Source organism: Propithecus coquereli, unplaced genomic scaffold (genome assembly GCF_000956105.1).
Source record: "Propithecus coquereli isolate 6110/MARCELLA unplaced genomic scaffold, Pcoq_1.0 Scaffold4, whole genome shotgun sequence".
NCBI lineage: Eukaryota > Metazoa > Chordata > Mammalia > Primates > Indriidae > Propithecus > Propithecus coquereli.
The window spans coordinates 14,456,966-14,479,670 of NW_012149729.1; the positions used below are offsets into that span (position 1 = coordinate 14,456,966).

Consider the following 22,705-nt stretch of genomic DNA (forward strand, 5'->3'; position numbering starts at 1 on the left):
TCCATCCTTCGGGTAGTGCGCATTGCACTCCTTGTGTATACAAATACCCAGTTTTGTTTTTTAGTCTTGCTTACAATGGCTTTTCCCTTTTTGTACATGTAACTTCCCGATTATTTTATTATTACTCATAATACTGTTTTTTTAATTAATTGCAAAATTGTATACATTTTCCATGGCTTAAGCTTGAAGATTCAGGGATGTTGATAATTTATACCCATTGTGTAATCCAGTAGATGTTGATAATTTCAGAAATATGAGCATAATGTATCAAACGTGTCCTTAAAGCCATTCCTATAACCCTGAGTTGGATGTCTGTGGCCTGGCTCTGTTTTTTTATCCTATCTTCACCTCTAACATTGTCCTTTTGCCACTTTGAGTTGAAACTATCCATTTAAAATAGTCTATTTGCCTATTTAAACTAAAAATTCTTCCAGGGCCGAGTCTGTGGCATATTTATGTTTACATCTCTAATGCCTAACAAGTCTTGATACTAGTGGACACTTAAATACTTGTAGAATTAATTCAAATTAGGGAAGAATATTTTTCTAGCTGCTTTAATCAGTATATGACAAGAATAGCTAAGCTTATTTCCTAATAATGTCTACCACTTATTGGGGTTTGCTCTGCCAGGCACTATTCTAAAAATGTTGCATGCAGTAACTCATTATATTTCAGCACACTTCTATGAAACAGATTCTATATTATCCTACTTGATAAGTGAGGAACCTGTGGGCCCAAGGTCCAAGGTCATGCTACTAGGAAGTGTCAGACCTGGAATTTGTTCTAAGTGTGTCTAGCTTGGAAGTCCACCTTACTGTTCCCTTTGCCATACTCCCTTGATGCTTCAAAGTTATCCTGTTGTTTACATTTCTAAAGACATATTTTAAAAGAAGCCTGATTTTTTAGTGAACTCTTTAGCTCTGAGGCATACCTTTTTTATTTTAGTAAATGATCCAAAAGCTCATTAATTTTGTTTGTAGGAAATAAAATAGCATACATTCCTTTTAATACTAAACAGTTATGGTTGTAAGACTGAGATCAGAGCAAAAAGATGGAATATTGGTCATTGTTCCCTAAATATCTAAATATTATCGGACCTTACCAAAAAAAAAAAAAAAAAACACTGAAATGTGATTTTTTCCCCCTATATAGCTAGCACGTGGGAAAGACCTGCAAACTAAATGATGAATGATGCAAATACACAGGAAATTATTTTGAGAGAGGACTTTGTAAACAAGTGCAACAATACCATCTATAATAAATATTGATTTTTTTGAAAAATAAAATTATGCATTACAAGTTCATTATTTGAATTGGTTTGCTAGGAAGTCAAGTATGGAAAAATGACATGAGTCACTATTTTTATCCATGATAAAGTCCAGTTTAACAATAGATAAGCTGATTATGGTATTTACACCTTTAACATTTCATGCAACCATCATTTTATCAAAAACCAATTTTAAATATTATATATGCAAGTTAGAATATTTTTTCTTTACAAGTGGAGTTACCTTTTCTATACTCAGTCAGCTTATATTAGCATAATATCTGTAATTATGCTATAATTACAATAATATTTTGACCTACTTAAAACATTTGACTAAGTATGATTTAAGTTAAATTAATATTAGATATATTATAATAGCATATAGAATACTTAAGAGAAAAACTAATAATGTCTTTATAATTCAATAATTTAAATATATTTAATATTTCTATATTGGATATCTTCATTAGAAACTGACTTATAAAATATTTTCCTTAATTTATAATGGCATTTCCCAAGGAAATAATGCACTAAGAAAAAAAATTTCATTCTGTAAGTGAATAGGATTTGAATTCCACACTGCATTCTTTACCTTATCAGTTCTTGGCTTTTATCAGTTCTTCATACCTTGATTCAAATGTTCATAATGCCTTTTCTGATTATTCCATCCTAAAACAATACCATTTTTTGAATACCAAGGCAGTTAGCAATATTTGACATTTATTCATTTCCTCCTCCTTTAACCAATTATTTTATTGTAAATGCTTCCAATTTTTTAAATTTTTTCTATGGTAGTTTAGACTGTCTAATATATATTTCACTTACCACTTTTGTTGCTTATAGTTTGAATCATGGCATAAATTATAATCTTAATCAAAAGGACTGGATCTTATTCTTTTTTGTGGCTTCACCCACACAAACTACACTGCCTCACATAGTAGTCATTCAGTAAATGTTGATTTATACCAAGAAAGGAAAATCACAGTGCTTATTCTCACAGAGTTCATAATCTTAGCCTCACAAACTAACAATAATATACAAGATAACACGGCATAAATTACACATCCCACTGCTGGGTTGATCAACATAGTTAAAGTATGTGTTACATGCATGGCCTGATCTAGCATGTATGTAATCTGTTACTTAGTAAATGTTGACACATTTCTCAAATTCTCATTAACAATTGCATTGATTTTTATAGACACTAACAGACATTTTAAAATGTATGTTTAACAGGAGAACATAGTCTATATTTTAAATAAAATTGTCACATTTAGGCTCCTATAATCCAAATTTAGAAGAAAATACATCAAGAATATTTATCACTAAAATAAACAGCGTTCGTATTAAATTGATAAAATTAATTCTGCAATTTTATTGTGAAGATGTATAAATCTTTTAACTTAAAAGAACTAAATAGATTTGCTCTGATCACCTAGCAACCATCTACAGTCTATTTAGAAAATAACACAGACCTATTCTTTGAAATTCCAAGTAGTTATGATTGATAGTACAATGGAAAGGAAATTATGGAATCTGGTTTCTATAGTCTTTGCCCTGCCACTAACTAGCTAGATTACATCATTACATCACTTAAATGCTTTTGACCTCTGCTTCTTTAACTGAACAAAGAGGAATTGTTAGGTCATTGCTAGGGTCTTGTCAACTATGATCCTAAGAAACATAATCACTTACTGTTAGCCATAGATAATCCAACTTCCTAGAAACATTATCAACTCATCCGCTTAAAATCACCTTCTATTAGTCTATTAATTACTTAAACTTTTTTTTTTTTTTTTTCCAGACAGGGTCTTGCTCAGTTGCCAGGGCTAGAGTGTGGTGGTGTTGTCATGGCTCACTGCAACCTCAAACTCCTGGGCTTGAGTGATCCACCTGCCTCTGCCTCAACCTCCGTAGTAGCTGGAACTACAGGCACACGCCACCACTGCTGCCTAATTTTTCTGGTTTTTTTTTTGTAGAAACTGGGTCTCCCTGTGTTGCTCAGGCTGGTCTAGAACTCCTGGCCTCAAGTAATCCTCCCGCCTATTTCTCCCAAAGTGCTGGGATTACCAGGGTGAAGCACCGCACCTGGCAATACACACTACAAGGGAAGAAGTGCTTAATTACAAAGACAACATTTGACAGCATTTAGGCTTAAAGTTGAGAATGAGTATATTGAGCAGCAAAAAGGGTTGCTGTGTTGTGGTAGAAAGAGGGTCTTAGGAGTTTCTAGAATACTCTGACCATGGATCTGAAAAAGTTTAAATTTTTTCATTAAAGAGTTTGAGGCTTACTTACCTGCTTAAAATCCTCTTCTAGGATCACATAGGCACTTAAGGTCTTTCCTGATCAGATGCCGTTGAAACTCTAGTCTCATCTCAGAGACCTGATCTCATTTTGTCTGATTAAAAATAGCTATTATTTTCCTGATTTATTGTTTTATTATTATTGTTATCAAATTCTTTGTGTCTTTTTTTGTTTTATGTATCTCTCTCATATATCTCTTAGCACATAAATTCTACAGCTAGAATTTTTTCCCCAATTGTACAATCATTTTTAATTAGATAGATTAGTCTATTTACTTTTATTATGATTATTGATATATTTGGATGCCATCTTATTTTGTGCTTTCTGTTGATCCTACTTTTTGTGTTTTTTGTCCTTTCCTGCATTCTTCTGAATTAACTGAGATTTTTAAATTCTATTTTCTTTCTGCCAGTTTGAGAATTATAGACTATATTTCCATTATTATTCTTAAAATGTTTCAAATGTATACTGAACAAAGTAGAAGATAATAAATACTCTTCACTATAATAATTTAAAAACCTTAGAAAACTTTGACTTCAATCATTTACCTCCTTTCTTATATTAGTATAAGTAATATAATTCTTATCCTCAAATTAAACATTATTTTTTGGCTTATGCACATGTTTACAAGTTTCTGTGTTCACTATTTCTTATTTAATCTCAGGGATTTTTTTTTTCTGAAAGTCTTTTTCTCGATGTCTGTTTTTAACAGTTAGTGTCAACCTTTATTGTACATTATAATCACCTGGGAAACATTTGAATCTCCTACTGTCCAGGCTCTACCACAGATCACTTACAAAGAACTCTGAGGGCCAATTTCTTTTTCTACTCATGAAAAAAAGTGCTATAGAAATTGTCTTTCTGAAAATAACAACTAAATCATCAGATATTTACTATATGAAACAACTGCTTTTAGGCATTGGGCAACAGGCAGCACGGGACTGTTATCCTGTGAGGGGAAGGGAAACAAACAACATAAGCTTTATGATTGCCCCCAACTTTCTGCTGAGAGGTAGCTTCTGGACTGCAACAGATCCTACTATTTATCAGTATTGAAGAGTTAGATTGAGTTCCTGGAGGCTAAGACAGTACTTTGTGGAACAAAGTACTAAAGGAGGGAGCTACACACAGATAGACCTCTGGAGATCTGTAGAAGGGTTCCTTTAAATCATTATCTTGATCTATGCAAGTATAAAGTAAAAATTCATAGAATTAGGGAAATGCAAACTGAAAGCTGTAGGTTGTACATTTCCCAGATTTCACAGAAAATTGGAAATTGAGTTTCCACCAGCCAATGGGGAGATTCTGTAGAAGAGGGCATTGAGTACAGTCCTCAGAAGAGTATCATCTTAGCTAGGAAGGTAAATTAGCTAAAGGCTGCTCTGGACTTTACCTACCAAAGGTTAAGGTCAAAACTTAAAGAGGATTAAACTAATCCTCAGAAACTTAAGGGTTTGCTAAAGCAAAGTCCAACATTCTTTAAAGGAATGCAGTGGAATCCAGCACTCAACAACATAAATTTCATAATGTCTACATAAAAAATTATCAGAAATGCAAGGAAGTAGAAAAACATGATCTATAATGTAAAGAAAATTTGATCAATAGAACCAAATCAAAAATGATAAAAATAATGATATTGGTAAAGAACCTTAAAACAACTATTATGAACATTATTAATATGCCCAAGGATGTAAAAGAAAACAAGAAAGTGATGAGGAGAGAAGTGAAAGATATAAAAAATACTACAGTGGAATTTCTGTTGAAAAATACATTATTTGAAAGGCAAATTCATTGAAAAGTCAAATTAATCAAATTAAGTAGAAGGAAAGAAATAATGTTAACAGTAGAAAACAACAGAACAGGAAATGGACAAAGAGATGATCAATGATATCAAAAAGTGGTTGTTTGAACAAATAAATAAAATTGATAAACTACAAGCGAGAATGGTCACAAAAATACAGAGAAGGCAAAACTACCATTACTAGTTGGAACATGAAAGTTGGAACATCATTGTACATTTAATATATTATTAAGAATTTCTTGTCAATGAATTTGATAGTTTAAGTAAAATGAGTGAATTCCTTAGATACAAACTACTAAAGCACTTTAAAGAAGTAATAGACTATCTAAATAACACTATATCTATTAAGTCAATTGAATTCATAATATAAAAAACTGGTCAGGTGCAATGGCGCATGTATGTAATCGTAGCATTTTTGGAGGCTAGGATGGGAGGATAGCATGAGGCCAGGAGTTCAAGACAAATCTGGGCAACATAGCGAGACTCCCATCTCTACAAAAAAAATTAAAAATAGCTGGGAATAGTGGTGCGTGCCTAGCTACCTGGGAAGCTGAACCAGGAGGATTGCTTGAGCACAGGAGATTGAGGTTGCAGTGAGTTATGACGACACCACTATACTCCAGCCTGGGCGAAAGAGCAAGACACCGTCTTAAAAAAATTAAAATAAAATGAAACTTTTCCTCAAGGAGAACTCTAGGCCTAGATTGCTTCACTGGTGAACTCTACCAAACATTATGAAAACATGATACCAATTGTGCAAAAACTCTTCCAAGACATAAAAGACAAGAAAGACAACACCCCTATATCATTTTATGAAGATAATATTACCCACATACTAAAACCAGACAAAGATAGTACAAACACACACACACACACACACAAACCCTACAGATAAGTATTTCTCATGAACATAGATGCAAACATCCTTAATGAATATTGAATTCATCATGACGAAGCTGGGGGTGTCCTAATTTAGCAAGGTTGCAGGATACAAAACCAATATAGAAATATCAATTGTATTCTCTATGTATTACTAATGAAAAATTGAGAGTTAAAGTTTTTAAAAAAATCTTTTAAAATAACATCAAAAAACCAGTAAATACTTAGAAATCAATTTAACAAAAGATGTACAAGACTGTTATGCTATCAATCACACAACATAACTGAGAAAAAAATTAAAATGTCTTTAAAATTGGAGAGAGATGCCATGTTCATTAATGGGAACACTCAGTGTTGTTAAGATGTCAGTTCTACCCAATTTGTTTTATAGGCTAAATGCAATACCAGTCAAACTCTCAGCAGGCTCCTTTTCATAGAAATGGACAGGTGATTCTAAAATCTATTTGGAAATGCAAAGGGCATAGAATAGCCAAAATGGTTTGGAAAGAAGTAGAACAGAAAGTTAGAGTATTAACTGTTCCTGGTTTCAAGACATATAAAGCCAAGATTTTTTTTTGTTGGAAGATTTTTTAATTGCTGTTCCAATTTCATTGCTCATAACTGATCTGTTCAGAAGTTCTGTTTCTTCCTGATTGAGACTTGGGAGGTTGTGTGTTTCCAGGAATTTGTCTGTTTCCTCAACATTTTCAAGTTTATGTGCATAAAGATTTTTATAGTGTTTTCAGAAGATATTTTGTATTTTTGTGGTATCAGTTGTAATATCTACTTATTCATTTCTGTTACTTGGGTCCTTTCTTTCTGGTTAATCTAGTTAGAGGTCTATCAATTTTATCTTTTCAAAGAACCAGATCTTTGTTTCATCAATCTTCTGTATTTTTTTTTTTTCTGCTTTCATTTAGTTCTGCTCTGACCCTAGTTATTTCTTTTCTTCTGCTGGGTTTGGGCTTGGTTTGCTCTTCCTTTTCTAGTTCCCTGAGACAATTCTTTAGATCTTTGATTTGTGATCTTTCCATCTTTTTGATGTAGGCATTGAAGGCTATAAATTTTCCCTTTAGGACTGCTTTTGCTAAATCCCATGGATTTTGACAACTTGTGTCCCCTTTGTCATTTAGTTTGAGGAATCTTTTGATTTCCATCTTAATTTCCTCCTCGACCCAATAAGCTTTCAGCAGTAGGTTGTTTAATTTCCATGACTTTGTGTAGAATTGAGTATTTCTGTTGGAGTTGATTTCTAATTTTATTCTACTATGGTCTGAGAAGATGCATGGTATAATTTCTATTCTTGGAATTTGTTGAGACTTATTTTGTGGCCTACGATGTGATCTATCTGAGAAAATGTTCCATGTGCTGATGTGAAGAATGTATGTTAATTAGTTTTTGGGTAGAATGTTCTGTAAATCTCCATTGGGCCCATTTGCTCTAGAGTGCCATTTAAGTCCAGTGTTTCTTTCTTTATTTTCTGCTTTGAGGATCTGTCCAGTTCTGTCACTGGGGTGTTGAAGTCCCCAGAAATTATGGTTTCGCAGCTGAATTTTATCAGAACTACACAGAAGAATTGGTACCCATATTGCAGAAATCATTTCATAGCATCAAGAAGGCAAAAATCCTCCCCAACTCATTCTATGGAGCCAGTATGACCTTGATACTAAAGCCAGGAAAGGACACAACAAAAAAAGAAAACTATAAATGAATATTCCTCATAAATACAGATGTAAAAATTCTCAGTAAAATACTAGCAAGCCAAATTCAATGGCACATCCAAAAAAATAAGCCGCCATGACCAGGTGGGCTTTATCCCAGGGATGTGAGGATGGTTCAACATACGTAAATCCATAAATGTGATTCACCACATGGACAGAAGCAAAAACAAAGACCTTAAGATCATCTCAATACATGCAGAAAAAGCATTCGACAAAATTCAACACCCTTTTATGATAAAAACTTTTAACAAAATAGGCATAGATGAATCATACCTCAAAATTATGAAAACCATGTACAACATACCCATAGCCAACATCATATTGAATAGGGGAAAATTGAAAGCATTTCCACTAAGAATTGGAACAAGACAAGGATGTCCACTGTCACAACTTCTGTACAGCATAGTGATGGGGATCCTAGCCAGAGCAATCAGGCAAGAGAAGGAAATTAATGTGTCCAAATGGGGAAAGAGGAGTTCAAACTATCACTCTTTGCTAACGATATGATCTTATACCTGGAAAACCCCAAAGATTTCACCAGCAGACTCCTGGAATTGATAAATAAATTTGGCAAAGTCTCAGGCTACAAAAATCAATCTACACAAATCAGTAGTATTCCTATACACCAATAACAGTCAAGCTGAGAATCAAATCAAAGACTCAATAGATACAAAGAAAACAAAATACCTAGGAATATATTTAACTAAGGAGGAGGGGAAAGACCTCTATAGGGAGAACTATGAATCAGTGAGGAAGGATATTGCAGATGATGTAAACAAAGGGAAAAACATGTCATACTCATAGATCAGCAGAATCAACATTGTTAAAATGTCCCTACTACCCAAAGTGATTGACAGATTCAATGCAATCCCCATCAAAATACCAATATCATTTTTCATAGATCTAGAAAAAATAATTCTATGCTTTGTTTGGAACCTGAAAAGAGCCCAAATAGCCAAAGCAACCTTAAGCAAAAGGAACAAATATGGAGGGATCACTTTATCAGACTTTAAGCTATATTACAAGGCTATCGTAACCAAAGCAACATGGTACTGGCACAAAAAAATAAAGACATAGACCAAAGAAACAGAACAGAGAACCCTGACATAAAACCATCCACATATTTCCATCTGATCTTTGACAAAGCAGACAAAAACATACACTTGGGAAAAGAATCCCTATTCAAAAAATGGTGCTGGGAAAATTGGATAGCTATATGTAGAAGATGGAGACAAGATCCATGTATCTCACCACTCACAAAAATTAATTCAAGATTGATAACAGACTTAAATCTAAGACATGAAACCATAAGAATGCTAGAAGAATATTTTGGAAAAACTCTTCTAGATACCAGCTTAGGCAAAGAATTTATGAAGAACCCTAGGGCAATCACAGCAATGCCAAAAATAAATAGGATTTGATTAAATTAAAAAAACTTCTGCATAGCCAATGAAACAGTCAACAGAGCAAACAGACAACCTACAGAATGGGAGAAAATATTAACATGCTGTACATCTGATAAAGGTCTGATAATTAGAATCTATAAAGAACTCAGGAAAATCGGCAAGAAAAAAACAACCCCATTAAAAAGTGGGCAAAAGACATGAAAAGAAGCTTTTCAAAAGAAGACAGACTAATGGCCAACAAACATGAAAAAATGCTCAATGTCACTAATCCTAAGAGAAAGGCAAATCAAAACAACAATGAGATATCACCTAATCCCAGTGATAATTACTGTTATCAAAAAGTCCTAAAACAGTAGATGCTGCTGGCGTGGATGCAGAGAGATAGGAACATTATACACTGTTGGTGGGACTGCAAACTAGTGCAACCTTTGTGGAAAATAGTATGGAGATTCTTCAAAGAACTGAAAGTAGATCTACCATTTGATCCAACAATTCCACTACTGGGTATTTACCCATGGGAAAAGAGGTCATTTTCTCAAAAAGCCGCTGGCACTACGATGTTTATTGCAGCACAATTCACAATTGCAAAAATGTGCAATGAACCTAAGTGCCCATCCATTCATGAGTGGATTAATAAAATGTGGTATATGTACACCATGGAGTACTACTACTCAGCCATAAAAAAATTAATATATTTTGCAACAATCGGGATGGAACTGGAGATCATTCTCCTAAGTGAAGTATCACAAGAATGGAAAAACAAACATCACATGTACTCACTATTAAATTGGAACTAATTGATCAGCACTCATGTGCATAGATGGAAGTAAAACTCAATGGAAATCATACCTAACTTACAATGTACACAATCTGGGTCTTGGGTGCACTTATAACTTTGACTCAAGTAGTACAAAAACAATCCATGTAACCAAAACATTTGTACTCCCATAATACTCTGAAACAAAAAAAAAAAAGAAGAAAAAATACTTATAAAGCCACAATAATCATGACAGTGTGATACTGACATAAACATCAGTGAAAAAAAAAATAGCATCCAGAAATACACTGATCCGTATAGGGTAAATTAATTTTTGACAATGGTGCCAAATTAATTCAAGGATAATGTTTCAAAAAATGATGCTGGAAAAATTGGATAACCATATGCAAAAAAATGAAACTTGAACCATACCTTGCACCATATAAACATTATTACAAATGGCCTAATATAAAACTAAAAGAAGAAAACATAGGAGAAAATCTTTATGAGTTTGGGTTAGGCAATGATTTCTTATGATAAGAAAAGCATGTACCATAAAAGAGAAAAAATTGATTAAATAGACTTCATCAGAATTGAAAGTCTATATTCTTTGTAGGAAAAAAACTTAAGAAGATGAAAAAAGCACAGCACAGATTAGGAGGACATATTTGCAGAAACATATGTCTGATAAAATATTTACATCAAGAATCAGAAAAAAATATCCCAAAATGAAGTCCTCAGAATCAAGAGTTCTCTAACCTTCTCCTGCCCTCCTATCAGTCCCATTCTGCCCATAGGCTAGCCATAGAAACTAACATTCCCCTTCCCCAAGGCAGGTCATAGAAACCAGAACGCTTTTTCCCCAAAGCCAGGCTTAAAACCTAAAAATATTACTCTAACTTTCCCTCCACCTCTCTGTATAAAAAGTAGCCATAAAGAAATTATCTGACTTACCTTGTTTGACTTCAGGTCATAAAACCTTCATTCCAGAGAGGGTATTGCCCCACACCCAGAAGGAAGGACCACATGCTCAGAGAAGCCAAGAAGAATCTAGACAGGCAGGCTTTGCTGGTGTCCCCACTCAGTCTGTTAGCATTAGATCATACTCTTTTTGTCCAATCGTATTTCTATATAACCGTAGATACTTTGTTGAACCTAAGCATAACAATGGAAAATTTCCCCTGTATCTTTGGGTCTTCATTCTGTCTACTGAGAATATACATTAGATAAATTTGTCTGCCTTGTCTACATTAATCTGCCTTTTGAGTTGATTTTTCAGTGAACCTTCACAAGGCCAAGGGAAAGTTCTATTTGGTTCTTTTTCAAATGTCTGTCTTAAAAATATGGTAATCTTTCTTACTTGTGTTTTTAATTCCCTTTTTATTTCAAAAAATATTTAAAGATGTATGATTTATATTCATAAATGCAGCATTTGAAGTCCTTGGGGGTCATCGAAGTCTGCTGGTTTATTGTTTGTCCTGACCCACTAATGGTGGCTATTTCCTCATGAGATCTGTTATTTTGGATTGTGGATTCCTGTTGCCTAGGACTTATCTATAGAAAACTTGAAAACCAGATTTGAGGGATTATCCCTGAAGAGATTTATAGTTACCACTGTGACATGCCTGGGGCCAATTAAAGTTAATTCCTAACTTTCCCAAGCCATCCAAGTAGTGTGAATTTGAACCTTAATCTCCCCTGAGAACAGAATGTAGATTCTCAAGGGAGAGTTTTTTTTACCTTTGAAGGACAAGCCTATATAGACGATTGTTCATTTTATTTTCCTTTCCTCATGGTAAATTATTTTTTCTGGTCCTATGTACTAGTGATGATAAAGAGACCCTAGTTCTGGTTTCTGATCTATTTGGGTCCTGAGACCTTGACTTCTGGTCCCTTCGAGACAATGAAAGCCAGAAGACTAGGATCCAGGGAGCAGTAAACATCCCCAGAGCAGCTTCTGCTTTGGATAATGAGAAATATCAATAGAATGCTTTGAAAAATAAAGAAATAAGAATACCTTCAATCAATTATGCATTATTAATATGAAGTATCTAAATTAGGAACCTGTGTGTGTGTGTGTGTCTATGTGTGTGTGTGTGTTTATTTGGGAAACACTTTTAGCAACAATTTCTTCCCTTCTTGTGGTATCAAGAATTACATAGACAAAAAAAAAAAAAAAGAATTCCATGGACAATACTTTGTATTCAACTGATGGCATTCAAAAGATTCAAAGACTTATAAAACATTGTTTTCAAGGTCAAATCAAATTGGAGGCAATGATTCTTCATTCCATTTATAAAACCTAGGTAACTTGTCTTGGTAAAGCTAGTACTAAAAATGCCTTTTTTTTTAGACAGGTAGTTAGAATACCATACAGAACTCATTTTTGACTGTCAAAACCAGAATTATTTGCAAGCCATAGATACATACAACCTTGTAGGCTGACACCTCACTTAACTGTTAGATCACCTAAAAGATTATCTTGTCGTCTTTTATGTGAATTCAAGAGCACAAAGCTATTTAAAATTCTTTCTCTAAAGAAATTCTATTAGGAGCATTATATTTCTTTGGCAGTCCTAAAAGGATCTAGTCCAATATTTTAACATCATATTTTTTAAAGCCACTTTAGTTATTCTTTAAAAAGTTAGATTGAAACCTGAGACACAGATATGCACTATGTATGTGGGATGAATCTTACCAGGGTGCTGTAGCTCAAAGAGTTCTTTCAAAATTGGTATCTGGTATTAACATAGCAGTATTCAAATATGCAAGAGAATAGTAGGTAAAAATACAAATAGATTGTGCTTTCACCTACTATTCTCTGCATATTTGAATATTCACAAATAGATAGTGTTTTCACATGTAAGTTTTAGAGTGCTCCCAAAGGACATAAGAATAAAAGAAAAAAAAAAGATTCATTGTACCATTAAAAATAGTCTATAGTTGCAGCGCAACTGTGGGGAAAGAAAATTATTGAGGCGTAGTTCAGGTAATTTTAAGAGACTAATGCTAATAGATAGCAAAGGCTGAACACATTCTGAATTATGAAATGAAATAAAACAATGGACAAAGGAAGACAATAGCAATAATAACTACCACTTACGGGGTTCTAACTATATATCAGAACTGTATTCATTGCTTTTCTTATAAACAATCTCGACTAAAGGAGAATCCATTTACCAAGTGTTTAATATATGCCACTTTTATCCATAGAATAACTTTTTGAGTTAGGAATTATTATTTGCCCATTTGTGTAAATGAGGAAACTGACAAGAGTTTCATCAACTTGCCCAGATCATATAAGCTGGAAAGTGTTAAGATACAAAAGCCAAGATAGGCTAGCTCCAGAGACTATGCTGTATAACAAGTCTCCATTATATTTTCATCTAATTATTAATAATAAGATTTATCTTATCCTGGTTAGGGTGTGTCCTATTAATCCCATTTTAAAGATGAGCAAACCGAAGTAGAAACTCTAAGTAAGTTGCACAAGATAACTTGTGAGTAATAATGTCAAAATGAAAACTGATTAATCTGTTTTCAGAATCTATGTACTTTCCACTATATTATTCTGCCGCTGTGGCATTATATTTTATTATTCATTCATTTAGTCATTCATTTAACAAATATTTGTTGAGCACTGTGTACAGTGTATTTTTCTGGGCTCTGTAGATACTCTAGTGAACAAGAATGGCATAGTTCTAAAGATTGCATTCTAGTGGGGAGAAATAAAAAGTAAACAATTAAATCCGTAAATGCATGTCAAGTGTCAGGTACAATTAAGAAAAATAAAGCATTGTAAATGGCTAGGAAATAATGAGATAAAGGGTGTATTTAAATTTTTTAGACAAGACGGTCAATGCAAGGAAACGTACAACTGTCACTGGTACGTTTATGATGTTGCTTTCTATCTCGAGTACCTTGACTCCTTGATTTTATGACATTGAAACTCAATCTGGGTTTTATATCATTCTTCTGGTTTCTAGAAGAATGTACTTGATTTAAAACCCACCATGTCATTTCACAGATGATTTTATGCTGGTTTTACTTTGTAATTCTGGAATGGTCATTTGAAGAGACAAAATTGGTAATTGTTTTTTTTTTTTTTTCCCTAAGTATTTATCCAAAATACCCAGCTTAATAAGGTGGGATTTATTTGGAGAGCATGCCTTGCCAACAATCAAGTAAAAGGGTCTTCTCCCTGTCATCAGCACTGGATGTGGACTATTAGTTCTTAGAGGCAATCTCATAATAAAAGTAGTAGTGATGTCAAGAACTAATTGATTTTAATTGAAGGACTCTTATATTACAGAGTATATGATGGTAAGATGTGTTCAACTTGTTTTTTGCTTTTCTTTAGAAAGCTGAAAACTTTCTTTCCAGTAGTAATTAAAAATAAACAGCAGTCATTAACTTACTGTGGGCTTCTAATGGATTTAACATTGCTTCCTTGCATGAATGATTTTCTGATCTAAAGCAAAGCAATTTAACACTGAAATTATCTTGAAAATTAAAAACCATCCTAGATAATGAATAGTTTCAATTTCTGTAACATGAATTTATGTGTAGTTTTCCTTTTTAATGCATTCTTCTATACATATACAACTTGCTAACTAACAAAAATGGTCTCATAGGAACACCACCTCAAAGAACAGTATGCCAAGTTCAGTCTCTGAACTCTATGGCCTGGGAGGCAGTATTTATTCATTCATATATTTAGCCAACATTTATTGAGAAGCTTCTTCAGGCTAGGCATTTTCCTGAGTCCTTTGGGGAACAAAAGGAAAAAAAAAAATCAGTCTCTGCCCCCAAAACAATATATTATTTTGGGATTGGAATAATATTTTATCCTAAGCTTGCCTCATTTATTTAATTAGTTGTATCATAATTTATTGAACCAATTCTGTGTTATTGTATATTTAGATACATTGGGGTATTTTTGTTTTTTTGCTATAAAAAGCCTGGATTGAACTCTTCTGATAACAAGTATTTGTCCATATTTCTCATTTTTTTTAGGATGGATTTCTACAAGTGGAATAACTAGGTCAAAAGGCATGAACATTTTACTCTCTTAAAATTTTGTGAAAAATTGCCCTAAAATGGAAATATAGGCAAAAAAAAAAAAAAAAAAAAAGTTGTGTCATTTTACTTTGCTACCAGCACTGTGTAAGAGAGCCTTTTCTTACTTCCTTTTCTTGCCAGCATTAAGAATCTGGAACGTTCTGCCAAATGTGTGTGTTTTTTTTTTTTTTTTTTGAGACAGGGTCTTGCTGTGTTGCCCAGGCCAGAGTACAGCAGCATCATCGTAGCTCACTGCAACTTCCAATTCCTGGGCTCAAGCGATCCTCCTGCCTCAGCCTCGCTAGTAGCGGGGACTACAGGCACATGCCACCATGCCGGCTAATTTTTCTATTTTTTTTTTTAGAGATGGGGTCTCCCTGTTGCGCAGGCTGGTCTCAAACTCCTGGCCTCAAGTAGTCCTCCTGCCTCAGCCTCTCAAAGTGCTAGGATTACAGGCATGAGCCACTGCTCCTGGCCCAAATGTGTATCATTGATCATTAATTTTTAGTCTTCAGAATTGCCCAAAAGTTACTCATTTTTTAAGGATAATTTAGTGCTGATCAAAAAATTTGAAGTGATATTGTTATAGTTAGTTTATATCTAACAAGAGATCATCCAGATTGTTTTCTTTCCTTTTCTTTCTTATATATGCCAAAATTTAGAGTATTAAGAAGTATGAAAATGTCGTCCATTGGTTTGAGAAGTTTGACTAAAAAAACAATGAAGATTGCAGCTGTCTATGAGTCAGTTGGAAGAGTTGAATATTGACTCAAAAGCATGTGTCAAAAATCAAATAGATCTCTATTTTGCTAGGGCCTATTGAATTTCATAAGTACCTATTAAGGATATTATGAAATAAATTAAGTACCAACACATTATATTTGATGCTAATGCTTTTTATTTAAGCACAAAATTCCTACCTATAGAATTAATAATACTGTGAATAGGTTTACAGCAACCTAACCGCATCTTACTTAAAAACGAAGTTATGAAGAAGCTTCATGGTTAGCTTGTCTGTTACATCTTTATAACATTTTTGCCCTTACTGAGTTTGTATGCTCCGCTGTTTGATCTCCTTTTTGCTCTTATCTCAATGGTTATACTGTTTATTTCTAGAACCATTGGACACAAAAATCGGTATGTCAAAGTCCCCCGTGGTCACATCTGGGTTGAAGGTGATCATCACGGACACAGTTTTGACAGTAACTCTTTTGGGCCGGTAAGTCATCTTTTATCTTGTTGCTGATATAATTGGATTTCAAAAGTGGGAACGAAAGTATGTCAGATGGATTGCTCAGGTAAGTCAGCCAAGACTGATCATGAATTTTATAGTGAAACAGTTTATGTTTGAAAATTTCCTTTTAAGTATCATAAATATATAACATAAAGTATCAAGGTGTATGTATGTGTTTCATAGAAAAGAACTTAGAAACTTCAACAAAGTACCAAAAGATGCTTTTTAGCTGGGACTGAGAATTAAGTCACATAACACAGATGAACAGAAGGAAAGCATGCAAATTTAACATAAGTTTTAAATGGTATAGGAGCCTTCATAAAGAAATGAAGACCCAAAGAAATGGCAAGACCTACATTCTTTTGTATTAGATCGAACAAAGAGAGGTAATTGTGAAAAAGTAACTAAATTATGTGGGGAGGCTAAAGAAAGATAAGAATTATTTTAACATGGTCTATTTGTACAGAATTGTTTCCACTATTACTCCCCAAAGAAGAGTGTTTCTTTTCTCTTGATACAAGGAGGGCATCATTCACATGAAAGTTTTTATCTCCTGTTTTCAGAAAGAAAAGGGGGAAGATTTGAATCCCCTTCTTGCATCTGCTGTTTTTCAAATGCCCATAGCTTAAAGTAATCCTTATACCAAACTGGCATATTTTGGGGTGGCATATTCTGCCACTCTTCATAAGTAACATTTTCTAAGCATTTAATTTGTAGCAGAAGTGCAGGCATTCCTTATTCTGTGCTTATATTCCGTAAAATATGTGACTAAGCTGATATTTTATGAATTTTTTCATGTTGAATGCATGCAGAAATTCTCTATTTGTGAATCCCTGCAGTGGTTCATTATATAAAGTGAAAAATCTTCTAGATAATGGAAACTATTCCTGATTATCTAGTCTGTTTAAATACTTGGATCTTCACCCATTAGATTTTCCTAACACTAGACATATCTATACTTGTTATGTATATATAGGTTGAGCATCCCTCATCAGAAATCTGAAATGCTCCAAACCCCAAAATTTTTGAGTGCCAATATCATGCTCAAAGGAAATGCTCATTGGACATTTTAGATTTCAAATTTTTGGATGAAAGATGCTCAATCAGTATGTATAATGTAAATATTCAAAAATCTGAAATCCAAAACACTTCTGGTCCCAAGCATTTTGGATAAGGGAAATTCAACCTGTGTAAGTTAATATTGAGTACCTTTAGATATGTTTGTGAAAAAAATTTATCCACATAATTTCATCTAAAATTAAATGGTGGTCTCTAATAAAACAATTTCCTTCACATATTATGAGGGATCACTATTATTGTTACTAAGCAGCAACCATTTTGACTCACCTTTGGCTAAAATACAATAATTGAGCTGGGGTTAGATTGGTGTATGGATATGTGGCAGATAATTTTGGGAGACTAATCCTACTTCTTTTTGCTAGTTGCAACAATGATAATAAATACTTCTAAGGCCTTTTCTCACTTTTGAATCATAATTATTACAGAAATATAATCTAATACCAAAAATGAGACAAACCATTTGGAAAATTCTAGGTCACTTATAGTATAGAAGTGACTGTTGTGAAGAAATTTAGTAGCAATTTGAAAGTGAAAATAAATTACCTAAAAGCCATTTTATTTCTCTTTCATCATAGATGTGATTGGATATGAAATGTTTCCATTATGTATAATATCTCTATGAAATATCTTTATGCTGCCCCTCTTGAATATATCATCATTGCACAATGGTAGAAAATGTCTTATCATCTCATAATATGGATTCACTAATTTATGACTTTAGTTTGGATTTCTAGCATGAAAAATGTCTTTTGTAAGTTTCCTTTAAAATTATGATAATTGCTTGGAAGTGTTACTAGATTTTACTGGATTATGTATTAGATTAAAGATGTACGATGATTCTGATGTGTTGGTTTGCGATTGCTCAGAATATTTTCTAAGCATTTCTCTGAGTAATTCTTTTGCTTTGTGAAAGAAATTAGTATCTTTAACCACTCCTAAGTCCGTGTAGAACACGTTAATACATCTTCTATTATAGCCAGGCCGTTCTTTGCCAGCACCCAAAAGTAATTGATTATTATAGGTATTGATGAATGTTCTACTTGCTTTAAAATGGAAGCACATAAAAAGCAAGTTTTGTATTTGTATGTGTGCATGCATCGCTGAGAATTTTCAAATAGTCATTTTTAACCTCTTCAGATCAGCAGACTCTTCATCAGTTAAAAATGCATGCAGCAGTTCTTTCTCCTATTTATGATAAATATTCATTTCAGTACTTATATTTGAACTGTTCTCATAGATATTCATTCTTTTTGGTGAAAACACAAATGCGATTCTTTTCATGGCCTAGCTTGTACATTTTCTATCTTTGAAGTTTTTCTGTCACTTTTATCTAGCTTTAAGTCATGAGCAACTGAGATACTTTCACTATTTGCTGCGCAGTGATTTGTGAAACTCTAGTATCTAAAAATCTAAAATAATTAATTTTAACTACATTGACGAAAGGACATTAGAAGAAAAATTTTTGACTTAAATATTTTAAGGCAAAGATGATCTTCCCAATATGTGTAAATGTATTTTGATTTTTAGGTTTGTGATCATAGTGTCACCTTGTGAGCAATTTGTGTGCAGGGACCATGAAGCAGAACTGAACAATTTGGATGCATGATATACTGCCTCTATCTGAGAATGGAAACTGCAAGTTATACTAAACATGAAATCTTTTTAGTTCCAAGTCCCTTGGAAAGGAGCTAATTCAATCACTTATTTCATTGATACCTAATTAAATAAAATATTAGCTGCCTAGAGTATTTTCTTGAAGGAAATATGCCTAATAGAAAGTGATAGATTTAACAAGAAATGACCATTACAGATATTGTTTATTGATGAAATGAGCTGATAGTCTGAAAGTGATGATATATAGGAAGGTACGGAAAATGAGGATGAAAATTCCATAGAATTCCTTTTGAACTTTTATGAGGTACAAAAAAAGTTTTTCATTTTTTACAAACTAGTGAAAAAGCAAAGGAGAAAAGCAAAATCGATGTTTTCATATCATGCAAAGCCTTTAATTTGTGCCTTCAAGACACATTTTTGAGCATCTGCTAATTGTCCACCCTGGTTTTGGCCTGTGGATCCTGACGGGTGGAAGGGATCTGGAGAGAGATTGCTAGATTAGGTGCTGCATGTGGGAAATGGACATTGTAAGAGGTTTAGTATCTAGTCATACCTGTTTTGAATTTTTTCCCTATGTTGTGCATTTTTGATTAACAAAAATACAATATGTGTTAACTAGGGCAGCAAGAACAAGATTCTTGGAGTTGCAGAAAGGATGAAAGGAAGCAATTTTTTGATATTAGACCACATAACAAAGAGAGGAATTGGGATGGAGTTTTGGGAAATGTTTAAAATAATCAGACATCATAAAGGCAGAGATTCAAGTCATGGATAATAAGGAGTATACTGAACCTGTGAGTCTTCCTAATCCTTCGGACACTGTCACCAAGTATGAAAAAAATGCCCTGATGCCCATAAGGAGCGGGTAAGAGGGTCAATAGATACAGCAATGACTGATGTCTAATCCCCACCCTCCAGAAAGGATAGATAGAGGAGAAGCTCACAATCAGGCCATCACAGTAGAGTGTAACCAGAACTCTAAGTGGGGGTATGGCAGAGCCTCGTAGAGGAATAGAGTATTTGTGTACTACAAACTCATACGAAAAACCTACGCAACCTCCTCAGTGGATTTGGTAGAACAGCGTTCTAAAATCAGTGAAAATAGTAACTGTCTGGTAAAATCTTGCATTACATAAAGCACTCCAGATGTTGTATGTTTTGCGAATGGAGTGATTTTATGCCTGCAGTGGTTAAGGGGTTTCAGCTGCATTGAAAATATTCTGCTTATACAATACAGAATGATCTTGTGGACATATGAGAATAAATTGACATTTCATTTTATTTATTGTTGAAGTGTAATATTTTCCTTGTGTAAGTTCTCTAGAGCACTTCGAGTAGCTTTTCTTTAAAATCAGCCATTTTCAAACAAAGAAAAAGATCACTAGATTGTGTTGACAAGCTCCACATAAAGTGTTCTAGTCATGCATTCTTTGAAAAATGTTGCTTAGACTTTAATTGGTTTTATTTTCTTATTGTCTCATAGTATACGCTTATTCATTAAAAATTTTTGTTAGGAACTAAAATAATCTGTATTTTATAGAAAAATAATGGTAACACCAGTCCTTTGGTTCTTGAAGTCATAGAGTCTTACCTGGGTGTTTTTCTTCAATTGTTTCTCACAGTTCCCTTAAACAGTGCTAGAACCTCGCAATGCCACGTATTTTACTTAAATATAATTTTCATTTAACTAGTATAGACAAAGGCATGCATTTCATAAAAAGATCAAAACCAATTCAAAGAGATGCCACATTAATGAAAATATCTGTATAACCAAAAATAGCTAAGTCTCAGAAGAAAGCCCATTCTCTAAAGCAATGTTGAAAACCAAGAAATGCCCACACAGCAAAAAGAAACAAAAGCCCCTTAGGATTAGCTTCACTATTAGTTGGATTAATTGCTGTGCAGTCAGGATGTCAAAAAAATATGTGATTTTAAAAAGAGAGCATGGAAGCATAACATAGTGGTAAAGTAAACAATGTTACCCCTACCCCCAAGAGCAGAGGTTATCTAAGCTTCTATTTCTACCAAATCAAATTTTGTCCTCTGTCTTAATTATTCTGCTAGTGTAAGAATCATTTTCCACATGATTTCATTTTTAGATAGGAGAATGTCAGCAGAATTGTCATTAGACTCCATTACTATGGCAGATACTGTTCCTTTGGGCCGTTTAGTTACAGAATTAAGCATGTTCATTTTATTAGAAATGTATATTTACTGACAGTGGTTCACGAGCCAAGATTTAGTGAAATATATGCTGGATTATTAATTTAGCAATTTTATAAGCTCTTAGAATTTTCTTAAGAAGTGGAGTTGGAGCCTTTATCTTACTTGTAAGATAAAATAGAAAATATGAGAGACTCATAAGCAATAAAAAATCTGCTATTGAACATACTGTGATTCACGGTTTGAGATTGAATTATCTCATTTACATGGACATGTATTTATAAAATGTTTGGTGGGTAATTGTTTGCTCTCTACTTCTCTCAATAAACACCAAATTATGTAACTGACTCTCTTTTGACTGAGCTGCTGGGAGATAACATTCCTTGGAAATTTTTAATTTTCCTAAAGCTTCTTGGTTAATCTTAAAAACTTTGTGCTGAGTCAGTATCTTATTGGTTAAATTTACTGAAATGACTTGCAAGAGAAATACAAGATCAACTGGATTGTGAGTGACTTGGGTGATTCTTTTCTGTATGATGGAGCCAGTTATGAAGCCTATAGTGAATCACAATTATGCTTTTAGATATTATCCGTAGGAAGATTCATGTGATTTTGTGGTATATTCATATTTGTCTAACTTAGTCTATCGATCAAGTAAAAATGCAACTTTTTATTACAGTAGTCAAAGTCAGAGCCATGGGGTATATCCTATTAATAGGGCATCACAAACAACCTGGCTTTTGCACTAAACAGAAGTGATTTCTGCAATATGACTTCTGGATAATTCTGCTCCAAACCATCCTTCTGTCACTAAGGATTGATTCTGAAAAGAACTCTGATCACAGCATTCTGTTTCTTAAAACAGTATCAACCTATGACCCCTATTATATTCAATGAAGAAATGTTAGAAGCCTTCCCTTTAAATCAGAAACACGGCAAGAAAGCCTACTTTTGCCACTTCTATTTGACATTATGCTAAAAGTCATTGCCAGTGGAGAGTAAGACTAGAAAGAAATAAAAGGTGTAGAAATGGGAGAGGAAGATTCTAAACTTCATTTTTCATAAGTATGATATTGTTTACTTAGGAAACCCAAGGTATATTTTCAGTATACCTTTTATGTCTGAAATATACTACAATGGAATGTTTTTGAAGGCTGCATAAGTAAAAATATTAAAAGTTAGCATCCGTGATTATATTACTCAGGTCTTTCTCTAATATTAGGGCATGGAAGTCCATATACCACATCTGAATACTTAATACCTATAAATCAAGTGTTAAATGTTACTTTTTCTTAATTTGATGAGTATACCTCTATATGGCTAAAACCAGCGAACATATCAAAGATTACTGAATTATTGTCACAGTCTGAATATTCTGTTGAAAGGTCTGTGATGTTTGGAGGAATAATAAAATA

The 22,705-nt window shown here is 33.5% G+C and overlaps 1 protein-coding gene across 1 annotated transcript in view; it reads left to right on the forward strand.

Moving 5' to 3' along the window:
- The window catches only part of IMMP2L (IMP2 inner mitochondrial membrane peptidase-like (S. cerevisiae)), a 1,121,063-nt gene that overhangs the window by 912,965 nt on the left and 185,393 nt on the right, over positions 1–22,705 (forward strand). Inside the window, exon 6 of the mRNA XM_012652788.1 lies at positions 16,316–16,418. Coding sequence (XP_012508242.1) covers positions 16,316–16,418 — 103 coding nt within the window. The remainder of the gene's footprint in view (positions 1–16,315; positions 16,419–22,705) is intronic.